Source organism: Pituophis catenifer, unplaced genomic scaffold (genome assembly GCF_029215685.1).
Source record: "Pituophis catenifer annectens isolate HBS135680 unplaced genomic scaffold, rPitCat1.0.hap2 SCAF_1, whole genome shotgun sequence".
Taxonomy (NCBI): domain Eukaryota; kingdom Metazoa; phylum Chordata; class Lepidosauria; order Squamata; family Colubridae; genus Pituophis; species Pituophis catenifer.
Genome location: NW_027256881.1, coordinates 278,981,350 through 278,994,109, shown reverse-complemented (window position 1 = coordinate 278,994,109; position 12,760 = coordinate 278,981,350). Strand labels below are relative to the sequence as shown.

The 12,760-nt window shown below is 40.6% G+C and overlaps 1 protein-coding gene across 7 annotated transcripts in view; it reads left to right on the top strand.

The window, feature by feature from the left end:
* Positions 1-12,760, top strand: part of ACTN1 (actinin alpha 1) — a 123,023-nt gene extending 110,263 nt beyond the window's left edge. For 3 of the 7 annotated variants that reach the window (XM_070938576.1, XM_070938568.1, XM_070938611.1), the window contains 5 exons: positions 493-672; positions 3,247-3,393; positions 5,164-5,244; positions 9,837-9,995; positions 11,889-12,760. In XM_070938576.1, coding sequence (XP_070794677.1) covers positions 493-672; positions 3,247-3,393; positions 5,164-5,244; positions 9,837-9,995; positions 11,889-12,047 — 726 coding nt within the window. In that variant the 3' untranslated portion in view covers positions 12,048-12,760. Of the gene's footprint in view, positions 1-492; positions 673-3,246; positions 3,394-5,163; positions 5,245-5,779; positions 5,846-9,836; positions 9,996-11,888 lie in introns of all 7 variants that reach the window. The other 4 variants (XM_070938593.1, XM_070938584.1, XM_070938621.1 and 1 more) reach the window with 3 other exon arrangements.

Genomic DNA, 12,760 nt, shown 5'->3' with positions numbered 1-12,760 from the left:
GAAACCAGGGGTGAAATCTACTTACCTTCCTTACCGGTTCGGAAGCGCACATGCCACGTGCACGCTCGCTTTGCTTGCGCACGCAGACCTTCTGCGCATGCGAAAACACATTACTTTTTGGTTAAAACCAGGAAGTAACGACACCCGGGCTTCACTCTGCCATTGCTACCAGATTGCCGAACCAACAGCCAAGATCACTACCGGATTGGGCGATCTGATCCGGGAGCATTTCACTCCTGGGGGCAACCCACCACTGGAGCAAGTCCCATGATAGATATTCTCCATCTACACCAGAAAAGACATCCTTACATAAGATCCAGTGTTCTGTTCTGTTTACCTTTCCTCTAAAAAAGCTTGCAAGTCAAGTCGAATTCTTTTGAGACTGCAAGGCCTGTGGTTAAAGCATTTTAGTTCATTTAGGGAACAGTTGGAGCACATGCCTTTCATGTTGGAACTTGTTCCTTACCTCTCCATTTCCTTTGGCTCCTATAGGAGATTGGCCGCATCTCCATAGAGATGCACGGGACTCTGGAGGACCAGCTTAATCACCTGCGGCAGTACGAGAAGAGCATTGTGAACTATAAACCAAAGATTGATCAGCTGGAGGGAGATCACCAGCTGATTCAGGAGGCTCTAATCTTCGATAATAAGCACACCAACTACACTATGGAGGTAAAGACTCGGAGAATTGTATAAGGTTGCAAGGAAAAGATCTTTGAAGAGAATGAATGTATTACACAGTCCTGCTGTGTTAAAGGATTCCTTGCCAAAGGATGGCAGACCAATATCATTGCCTCACACTGACATTGTGTATAAATATAAACACACGCAATGCAATGTTGCTGTACTGTAAGCAAAGACGTGGTAAGGAAACCTCAAAAGTCCAGAATTCCTATTTGGATCTGCTTAGTTTAAGATAAACAGAGGAATGTGGTGCGATTGGCAGCTGCTGTTCTCATATAATGAAGGTCACATAGAGGTTATTTTAGGCAGAGGAATCCTAGAGTTTAAGAGTTTCAGGGTGCACTTTTTTCAGAGCATAGTGTGATTGTTGAAACAAACGGCTGCCATGGAAGTCTTATCCATTCACAAAATAGCAATCATAGTAAGTGTGGCCAATTACAAAACACCCATTTGTCCATTCTCCTTTACCAAATCGATGAGTTGTAACCAGTGGTGAAATTAAAAAATGTTTACTATCGGTTCTGTGGGCATGGCTTGGATACTGCAAAATCTCCATTCCCACCCCACCTCTGGGGCGAGCCAGAGATGGTATTTGCCGGTTCTCTGCATTACTCAAAATTTCTGCTACTGGTTCTCCAGAACCTGCTGGATTTCACCCCTGGTTGTAACCCTGCAGAATGCTCACTCAATCTCCAATTTACCATAGGATTGGGCAGAGCGGGGGGGGGGGGGCGATTAACTGCCTTTGCTTACCCTTTTTGTTTTTCTGAAAACACTTATGTTTCCTATAAGGAATATCAGGATGTTCTAGTGCTTTAGTTTGGAGCTTGCCAGCTTTCTAATTATGTCTAAAATTAAGTAATACTTGAAATACAGGTGGCCCTCGACTTACGACCACAATTGAATCCAAAATTTATATTGTTAAGTGAGAAAAGTGCTCCTTTTTACAACTTTTCTTGTCACATTTGTTAAGTGAATCCCTGCAGTTGTTAACTTAGTAACAGAGTTGTTAAATGAATCTGGTTTCCGCATTGACTTTGCTTATCAGAAGGTTGCAAAAGATGATCCCATGGCCACTGCAACCGTCATAAAAATGAACCAGTTGTCAAGCATCTAAATGTCAGAGAGGCCTGCAACGGTCATAAGTGTGAAAAATGAACGGTCAGGAAATGAACTGTTATAAGTCGAGGACTACATATATTTCAAAATGAGTGTAGAACAGAAAGCTTGGCAGGCCCCAAGTGAGGTATCTTTAGGCTTGTTCGTCTCCATGACCACCATGTTGGAGATCCCAGGGGTAAAGAAAAAGCCCTCAAGAGAATTTAAAAAGGCTTTGCCCTCACTGTGTCTGGCAGTAATTATAGTATGTCAACTGCTGTTTCCAAGACTGTCTCAGGTCCCAGTCATCTGCTTTAGAGACCCAGGATTTTTTTTTCATTGTCAGAATGTTGAAATACAATACTGTTGCATCAACCATTCTAAACAAGAACACAGGGAGCAAAGATTTAATCCTCTTTACCCAAGTACACAGAAATAGAAAACCAAAATGAAGTTCCTTCCCTTCAGCCAATGGAAAGATGTATGTGTGCGATTAATGAAAAAACGGATTTATGTATGGCCCAATTCCAAATCTGCATGTTCTATAAAGCAAAGAGTTACTTGCTGACATTTAATAGAATGAATAACATGGCCATAAAATCTAGAAATACCTTTATCCTTAAGGTGGTTTTTTTATTATTATAATTAACAGTTGTATTGATCCTTAGCTACATATGTAGACCTTCTCCAGGAAGTCTATCCTAAACTGGGCCCTTCAGGACTCCCAATGGTGCACTCATCTTCACTGTTAACTCAGTCGTTCTCTTCTTCTCTTCCCTTCCACTTTCCTAGCATTGTGGATTTCTGAAGAAATCTGGGTCTTCATATAAAGTAGCACCTTTTCCTATTAAATTTTATTAAAAGGCATACATTTTTGTTTGCTGCAGTTTACAATAGTATAGAATAGAATAGAATTTTTATTGGCCAAGTGTGATGGACACACAAGGAATTTGTCTTGGTGCATATGCTCTCAGTGTTCATAAACGAAAAAATATGTTCATCAAGAATCATAAGGTACAACACTTAATGATAGTCACAGAGTACAAATAAGCAATCAAATCATATTAGGAAACAGTCAATATAAATCTTAAGGATACCAGCAACAAAGTTACAGTCATACAGTCATAAGGGGAAGGAGATGGGTGATGGGAAGATTAATAGTAATGCAGACTTAGTAAATAGTTTGACAGTGTTGAGGGAATTATTTGTTTAGCAGATAATGTGTATTGTGAATAATGTGAATTAGTGTATGCCTCTTTATAAAATTTGTTAGCCAGAAAAGGTGCTACCAGACCCTTGATGTTTTGCTTCTGTAGACTAACACAGTTTTCTCTCATTATCTCTATCTAAGTAACATTTGTTTCAAGATTTCCTTGACTTCATTTGAACTAGGCATCAAATACTGCCCTTCAGCTTAAGATGTCTGGAAATAAGTTATCTTTGGTGTTTTCCCCCCCCTTCCAGCACATCAGAGTGGGTTGGGAGCAACTGCTCACAACAATTGCTAGAACTATCAATGAAGTGGAGAACCAGATTTTGACTCGGGATGCCAAAGGAATTAGCCAGGAACAGATGAATGAATTCCGTGCCTCCTTCAATCATTTTGACAGGGTAAGAAGGAAAGATATAGCAATACTTGTAAGCACTCAGGAGGGGATCTCCTTGGGTTGAATAAAAATTGGAGGTCCCAAATCCTAATATCAGTCCAAATATTATTTTGAAATTCTTGTGAAACCCTTACAGCCAGCATCTTTCAGAGGAAAGATTAATAGAAGCAATTGAACTACATAGTTCATTCATTCTCAAATTTTGGCTCAATATCTCTTCTCAGATAAAAATTTAAAGGCCCAGTCTCATTGGTCTCATTGATCTTAGTAGCTAATGATCACGGGATTGCTTTATTATGTAGCAATTTATTTATATGTAATTCCATAGCTAGGTTTATATATGTTAGTTGTACAACTATCCTCAGGGAATGCACTTTGACAGTGTATTTCAATATTTTACATTAAACAGCATCATTCCCCATTTATAAGCCCTTTTGCTAGATTTAAGCCAAATCTCAGAAAAGAAAGTTCTTCACTTAAAGCATAGATACCACTACTATCAGAGCAAATTGGTTTTGCTGTGGGCAAACAGTTGTGTCTTCCTTTCAGAAACAGTCTCTGTTCTTGGCTGTATCTCCTCTGTTTCACATTTGTTTTTACCTCAGGCGAGTTTTTAGAACTTTTTCTCAAAAAGACCAAGGCCAACTTTCATAATATAACCTGTCCCCCAACTTAAGACACTCGATCTAGGTAACTTGTTGTATTCACTGTGACCACAAGGGGCACATAGACTGGCTTCACATATACCGTAGTTACAAGAGCAGAAGTCAAATCATGATCTAACAGGATGCACTGAAACTCGACTCTGTTTAATTCTTTGCCTTAGCTGCAATTCAGCAGAGCTTATATGTACTGTGGGATTTCTTGATTTCCATTTTAATACTGTGCTGGTTCACATGATGCAACAAATCAGCATTACCATATCTATTGACTTCTCCTGTGATTGTGTGTGGCTAAGATACTACAGACTGTTCAATCTGTGGTTTGTTTAGCATTTGCTAAGAACCATAAATTCTGGGTTGTTTCTCTAGAATTTTTTTCTGACTTCTTCATTTGATTTGATTTGTTTCAAGATGAACAAGTAGGAGCCGTTGGGCCAAACAACAGGGTGAAAAATCTGCATCCATTCACAGGAAAATCCAGTGCTGTGCCATGTGAACCATTTTTAAAAATAGCTATATGTATGTATTTGTAAATTGAAGATAAACATAGAAAATATCAGACAGAATTCTAATGCAGATTTAGGCTGTTTGATTAAAAATTACTGCACTTGGTTAAAATGTAGTTAGGTGTAAAAGAATATCCTTTCTGATGTCACTATAGCTTCTTAAGACCTATAATTTATTTCAAAAGATTTTATTCTTATTTTGAGAGCACGATCTTGAATTCATTGTTTTTGTGTGCTTGGCTGCTGGGTAAACATGGCAATTTTAAAGTTATATAATCAGTGATAAGGGGTGATATGAGGGGCAAAGCCACCTTCAGCGCTTGCTATGAGCAGTGGTTGTTATGCACACACTTGGCTAGTCAGGTCACATTTTATGGATAATAATTTTTTTAATGCATTGGCAGTGTGAAATGGTAACACGGTGTCTAACCTGTGCACTTATTTTCCCTCCCTCTGTCTTCTTCTGCATGCCATTCTTCTTCCATGTATCTTCCTTCATTCACTGCATGTTGCACTTCTGTTTTTTTTCCCCACACCTCTTTTCTGTTCCTTGGTTTTACATCACCACCAATGCATGTCCTGCTATCTGGTACACTGCATAACCAGGACCACTCCGGCACTCTTGGCCCTGAAGAGTTTAAAGCCTGCCTCATCAGCTTGGGTTACGATATTGGAAACGATGCGCAGGTACTGAATGCTAGTGGGAAACATCTCCAGATATTGAACAATGAGGAAATAACATTTTTTTTCTCCTCTTTTGTTTGTTGTTTTTGTTTTAATCCATCTCTTGTCAATGCTCTTATATTTTGTTGCACATATTTCCATGTATTACTTTCTGGTTTTCCCACAATTCCACTGTGCTGTTTCTTTTTATGCATTTTCAAACTTTTGTGCTAAACTTTCAATTTGCCTAATTCCCTAAAATCTTGCTGTCTTGCCTTCACTTTTCCATTTTTTATTTCTTTTATATCCCCGTAACTATTTTTCTTCTCATCTACATTTAAACTTCCATCTCATCTTTATGAAAAATGTCTAAATCTTATTTTCTCAACTTATTTTTAACATTCATTACATGCAATGCTTTATCTTCCATTCCTTCTTAATGAATATCCATTGCTTATAACATCTTCTATGGGTTCATCTCTTCTTGGACTTTCTCTCCATTTCTGTTTCTTCCCCCCCTCCCCCCTTTATTCTTCTGTTTTTAAACTCCTCTTTGTAGAAGAAGACTGGCATGATGGATGCTGAAGATTTCCACACCTTCCTTATCTCCATTGGTTACAATATGGTAATGTAGCATCAACAGCACTTCTTTTCATATTGGTATAGTTGGCCCTTAAAAAGGGAAAGGGCATACATCAGAAAATGTAAGGTAAAAATACATGTCCATGATTTTCAAACAGAAGATTATTTAAAATCTTACATTTTTAAAAGTGTGCTGAAAAAGAATTAATGCCTATTAATTACAGACAGAATTGTCTAAATGCGAGCTATGTTTTTCAAAAGAAACCGAACGTTGCCTGACATTAGTTCCTTTGGGAATCTTCTGAATAAAAGAAATAATATAGTAAAGACTGAATCAAAGGTATATAACGTCTGTTCTCACAGGCTTTCTGAAATAATTAATGTTCATTACTAGACCATCATGCAAATGCATAACATTTCCTTTCAAGACCACTTCCTTTCTGCTGAAGGAGTAGTTTTATTTTTCCAGATTGAAATTTCTTTTCAAATGTTAATTCCTTTAAACATTGGGAATGTAGACATGTTCTGTCACTATTCTAGGAGATATCCAGTTACATATTTAACATGTACTCAATCCAAGAATCACATGAGTAGAAAATATTAAAACGACAACAGAATCTCTGAAGTCCACTAATGCCCAGTAATCAGAGCAGTGACACCCACCTGCCATTAGCATTCAGAAGAAGCCAGCACACATTTTTGCACCACCTGCATGTATGGTGTGTCATGTAGCACCTGTAATCCAGTGACATCTGCAGCAATGACCCCATCTGGGCAGTTCAGCTTCTGTTTCGATCATAGTGGCAGTGTTTCCATATTTAATTTAATTTAATATTTAAATTTATATACCACCCTTCTCCCGAAGGACTCAGGGCAGTGAACAGCCATAGGAAAAAAACATAGAATACAAAATTTAAAAACAATTTAAAAATATATTAAACGATTTGGCCCAACAGTTAAAATCCCCCATTTAAAATTAAAATTAAAATTACACCATTGGAGAGTTAGGCCAGCCCGGCTTGATGAAATAAAAAAGTTTTGAGGGCCCGACGGAAAGTACGTAGATCCGGAATCGTCTGTATCTCTGGGGGGAGCTCGTTCCAGAGGGCAGGTGCTCCCACAGAGAAAGCTCTCCCCCTGGGGGCCGCCAGTCGACATTGTTTGGCCGACGGCACCCGGAGGAGCCCCTCTCTGTGGGAGCGTACTGGCCAGTGGGAGGCTCTCGGTGGCAGAAGGCAGTCTCGTAAATATCCAGGTCTTAAGCCATGGAGCGCTCTAAAGGTGGTCACCAACACCTTGAATCGCACCCGGAGGACCACTGGGAGCCAGTGCAGCTCACGGAGGAGAGGTGTTACATGGGAGCGCCATGACGCTCCCATAATCACCCGTGTGGCCGCATTCTGGACCAGTTGGAGCCTCCGGGTGCTCTTCAAGGGGAGCCCCATGTAGAGAGCGTTACAGTAGTCCAGGCGGGAAGTGATGAGACCATGAGTGACCGTGTGCAAGGAGTCCCGATCCAGAAAGGGACGCAATTGGCGAATCAGGCGAACCTGATAGAAAGCCCCCCTGGCCACAGCCATCACATGTTCTTCTAAAGACAGCCGTGCATCCAGAAGGACATCCAAGTTGTGAGCCCTCTCCGTGGGGGCCAATGACTCGCCCCCAATAGTCAGAGATGGCACCAACTGACTATATCGGGACGCCGGGAGCCACAGCCACTCGGTCTTGGATGGGTTGAGCTTGAGCCTGTTTCTCCCCATCCAGATCCGTACGGCCTCCAGACACCGGGACATCACGTCAAGGGCATCATTGGGGTGGTCCAGGGTGGAGATGTACAGCTGAGCGTCATCAGCATACTGATGGTACTTCACCCTGAAACCACGGATGATCTCACCCAGTGGCTTCACATAAATGTTGAACAGAAGGGGCGAGAGGACCGACTCCTGCGGCACCCCACATACAAGGTGCCTCGGGGTCGACCTCTGGCCCCCCATCAACACAAACTGTGACCGGTCAGAGAGGAAGGAGGAGAACCACCGTAGCACGGTGCCCCCCACCCCTAAACCCTCCAACCGGCGCAGCATACCATGGTTGATGGTATCAAAAGCCGCTGAGAGATCTAATAGGACCAGGACAGAGGAACAACCCCTGTCCCGAGCCCTCCAGAGATCATCAACCAATGCGACCAATGCCGTTTCCGTGCTGTGCCTAGGTCTGAAGCCCGACTGGAACGGATCGAGATAGACCACTTCATCCAAGTACTGGGGGAATTGTCGCGCCACCACACTCTCAACAACCTTCGCCACGAAGCGGAGGTTGGAGACTGGGCAATAATTTGCTAAAACAGCTGGGTCCAAGAAGGGCTTCTTGAGGAGGGGCCTCACCACCGCCTCTTTCAAGGTGGCGGGAAAGTAACCCTCTCTCAAAGAAGCGTTGACAATCCTTGGGAGCCAGCCTCGTGTAACCTCCCGGGAAGCCAGCACCAACCAGGAGGGACACTGGTCCAATAAACATATTAATGGAATTTGCCCCTAATCCCGCAGTTCCTCAGTCAAGACATTTTTTGCACATATTTCTGTCGTCAGCATCTTACAGTTCAATAGTTGTGTGTTCCACCACCAGCAGCTGACTGCTCTAACACTTCCAATGCACACATAGAGGTAAACCATGGTGATCAAATTAAAGTTAGCCCTGATATTTGGACAGCTTTCTGATCTCATTGCATTTGCAGTTAATTATGGTATGACTTTTAAATTTTACTGGAGAGAATGCTTTATTGAACTTGATGTAAAAACATCTGAATGTTTTTCTGTCAAGTCAGAAGGTCAGGCCAGATGTCACAGTAGAAATGATAAAATACATTACTTGTGAATGAACTTATCTTGATTTTTGGATTTTTGTGACAGATACGGGCTGACCTTATAGGTAGTGACTCAGAAGCTATTTTATCAAATCCAGTGGTTTCTAGTCCTTCTAACCCTTAACACAACCAGTTGTCATAATTTTCAATGAGTTAAACGACAGGTTTCAATATGTTAATATCAGGTTATAAAGCTCAGTATGACTGATTTACAATCTGTATATAGCTATATTTTAGCAACAATAAAATATTACATGTTATAAGTAAAAGCATCTAGTTGTTTCATCCATGGGATTGCAGAGAAAAATGGTCTTTTAAAAAAAGATTTGAAAAGTCCAGATAGAAATCTTAGTAGCCCTTAATTTGGAAATTATGCCTCATTTGAATGATATGGGTAAAAAAAAACAGAGGCAGAGTTTAAAAGGAACCTCTAGGAAGAGTAGAAAAAAGAAAAGAATTATAGGAAGGAGGGTTACAAATGCAGAGTGCTGAAAAACTGGAGATAGGCAAAAGATGAAGAGGGCAAAACCTGGCAGAGCTGTCTTTTTGCTGAAGTCACAGCATCTTCTAGGGTGAAACTTCAGCAGGTTGAATGAGATTTGTATATTTCTGTTGGGAAGCAGTACAGAGGAGAAAAAAGGACAGAATCTGACATTTCCTTTCTTGCAGCCATGTGAGTCTCTCAACTCTAATCCTTCCCTTTTCCCTTTATGTCAGTTTGTATTTTATTGTGAGGGGTATGTGTTGAAAATTAATAAAGCTATATTTTAAAGGGGGGGGGAAATAGCTTCATATAGGATTTGGGTCCCTTGTGCCTTCCGAATGCATTCAGATTCATTGTAGTTTGGGCTGAGAATTGTTCCCTTTGCATTAGTTGCTCTTCAATCTGGTTAAACCCATGCTGGTTGGGGATGATGGGGGTTTTAGACCCCTGCATTTAAAGGGTAGGGAAATTATCCTAGGGCAGGGGTCCCCAAACTTGGCAGCTTTAAGACTTGTGGACTTCAACTATGCTGGCTGGAGAATTCTGGGAGTTGAAGTCCACAAGTCTTAAAGCTGCCATGTTTGAAGACCTCTGTCCTAGGGAATAGTGTGTAAGTGCAACCAATTTCTATTCAATGATTTCCTGCCACCTTTGAATTAAATTGTTGCTGAATTTTATTTCCTGGCGCAGGGTGAGGCAGAGTTTGCTCGAATCATGAGCATTGTGGATCCCAATCGCATTGGAGTGGTGACATTCCAGGCCTTCATTGACTTCATGTCCCGGGAAACAGCAGATACCGATACAGCTGACCAAGTTATGGCCTCTTTCAAGATCCTGGCTGGAGATAAAGTGAGTTCAGGTTGAGTGAAAAGAATGCTGACTTGTAGCAAAATTTAAGCTTGATTTCAGGTTATAATATAAATACAAAAGAGAGAGTGTAGTGGCCACTATCATACTGTGAACAGATAGTATGGTTTTTATTGAACTACCTGAGCATCTGGAACCTCCCTTCAATTCACCAATATTTTATTTCTGTTTGAAGCCATGAAAGAAAGAGTGGAATTGTAAGTTTAATAACGGATTGAACGTCTTACACATTCTCTTAAATATGCTCATTGAATTCATATCACTACAATAAGTCAAAACAACTCTACGCATATATATACACCCAGGCATTCAAGCATGTATTTGCCTGATCCTTCTCTAGATACATGCTCTAGCTAAGGGCTGCCAAACTCACGGCCCACATGCATCACGTGCTGTCTCCGCCCCCACCTGATTTAGCCAAGGGGGAAAAAAGTCCCGGTATGTTACGTGACAACACCATGATGATGCGACTTTGACACCCCTGCTCTAGCTATTCTGCTGTTACGATGGGATGGAGAAGGGTAATCCATGTCTTTGGCATTCATGACAAGGATTCAAAGGCCAAGTGGGAATAGATGTCTCAAGTTATTAATTGTCAGTTATATTTGTGCTATAAACTTGTGCTGGTAATTTTCAACTTAGGGTCACAACTGGAATCAGAATTGTGGTCACTAAGCAAAATTAAAATTGAGACCAGACTCAATTTTACAACCATTTTTACTGTAGTCATTAAGTAAATCATGGTAAATAAGTAAATCACATGGTGTCAGGCATGAATAAACAGATCCATACATGAAAAGCTACTTTATTGCTCGTGCCTATTTCACAGGAATCTTTCAGACTGATATTCTGCACCTGAGCCACACTAGTTAAGGTCCAACGGCATTCAAGGGGAGTCAGATGATACCATTTTATGCCTAAACAACGACTCCAGATTAAATCCTCGCTTGACTCTTCTCCATGGCTTGGCCAGTCTCTCTCTTTCCCCCCACCCCCTTTAACATGTTCACTAAGGGAATCCAGTTTCTCCAATTGACTTTATCTATTGGAAGCCAACTGGAGAGGTCACAAATTTTGATCACATGCCCACAAAACTCTGCAACCATCGTAAATGTGAGCTGGTTGCAATCAATGTCCCCGCAGGGATGATGCAACAGTCAAAACGTTGAAGATGGGTTGTCAGTCACTTTTCTTGAAGCTGCCATAAACTTCCAATCTTTGTTAAATGAATGGTCATAAGTCAAAGGCTACCTATAGAACAAAGCCTGTAAGAACCTTTTTTAGGTTCTGGCAAGTCTCTCCTAGCAATTTTCCCAAATTCTGTAACTAGCTTTTGGGAATCAATTGATGCTTTCTTCAGCTATTCTAGTAGGATAATGAATTATTTAAATGAGGTTTATTCTAGCAAGGGACTGAATTTCAAATCAGGAAGTGCCTGCTTTGAATTTAACATCTATCATAGATTTTTTAGGTGCTTTTTGGCAGATCCTTTTTGTTCCACTTCAGTTGCTCTGTTTACAAGACCTAGTTGACATCATTTGGATTTCATGGACCCACTGTCTATTGTCTCACACGTACGTGTGTATGTACACACACACAGCATGTATTTTAAAAAAGTAAGAATTTTAAAAAAGAAACAGATCCTAAGCATCCCTAAGGAAAAACCTGGTATTTTTTATTTAAGTTTCACACAGCACTCTTGTTTGAATTTTAAAAACAAATTAACCTGTATCTTCAACTGCAGTTTTCTATAATACATCCAATTAAAAAGGTTTTGAATTAAACTGTTTAGCAAATAATGTCTGCTTGATATCAATAAGCTAAAGCTTTTAATAAGCTAAAATGGAAAATGGGCATCTGTGTATTCTCTTGCAGAACTATATCACTGTGGATGAATTACGGCGGGAACTGCCTCCAGATCAAGCTGAATATTGCATTGCTAGAATGGCACCTTATACTGGGCTGGATTCTGTACCTGGTGCCCTGGACTACATGTCTTTCTCGACAGCTCTCTATGGCGAAAGTGACCTTTAACTAACACTTCTCTATCCACCACACCACCTGACCCTGTTCCATCCAGGTGCACTTTTCGTTCTGTCTGCAAACAGGCTCTGAGCTACCTTCTTGTCCCCCTTTTTGCTTCCACATCAAAGAACAGCTTTCCTTTGGGATGGGCGGGGAAGGTCTTGGAATGAAATAGCCAATCACAGTCTTGAAAATGGGCGGTTTCCAAAATTTGCAGGGGGAGGTGGGACGAGGTTACATTTAAGCAAACTTATTTTATTATAAAAAAAAGTATTTTTCTCCAAGGTTGAAGCATAAATAGAAAAACGTTTAAAGTATTACACCAAATATGGCTGGTGAGGAAGTCCCCCACCCCCTTTTTTTTTCTTTTGTTCCAGCATAGGAAATGGAGGTCAGTGTTGTATTCCATTCTTATACCTGAAGCCTGGCACGCTTCTTCTATCCTGAGTCAACTTTCTCACCTGTCTCTTATTTCTTTATCGTACTGTTTTACAGAGGAGGAGACAGGCAAGTGCATGTATTGCTGGTTCACTCATTTCATGAAAATATTTTACAATAAAACTTTTTGAGATTGCTGTGTTTTTTTAGGGAAAAATAATGTACACAGCTCATGTTTTCATATTTAATTAAAATTACAATCTGCCTACCTGTGTATTGTTGCTGAAACTTGTCTGGTCTCCAAATATGGCGCTTGAGAGTTGGCATCTTTGATATTGCTTGTC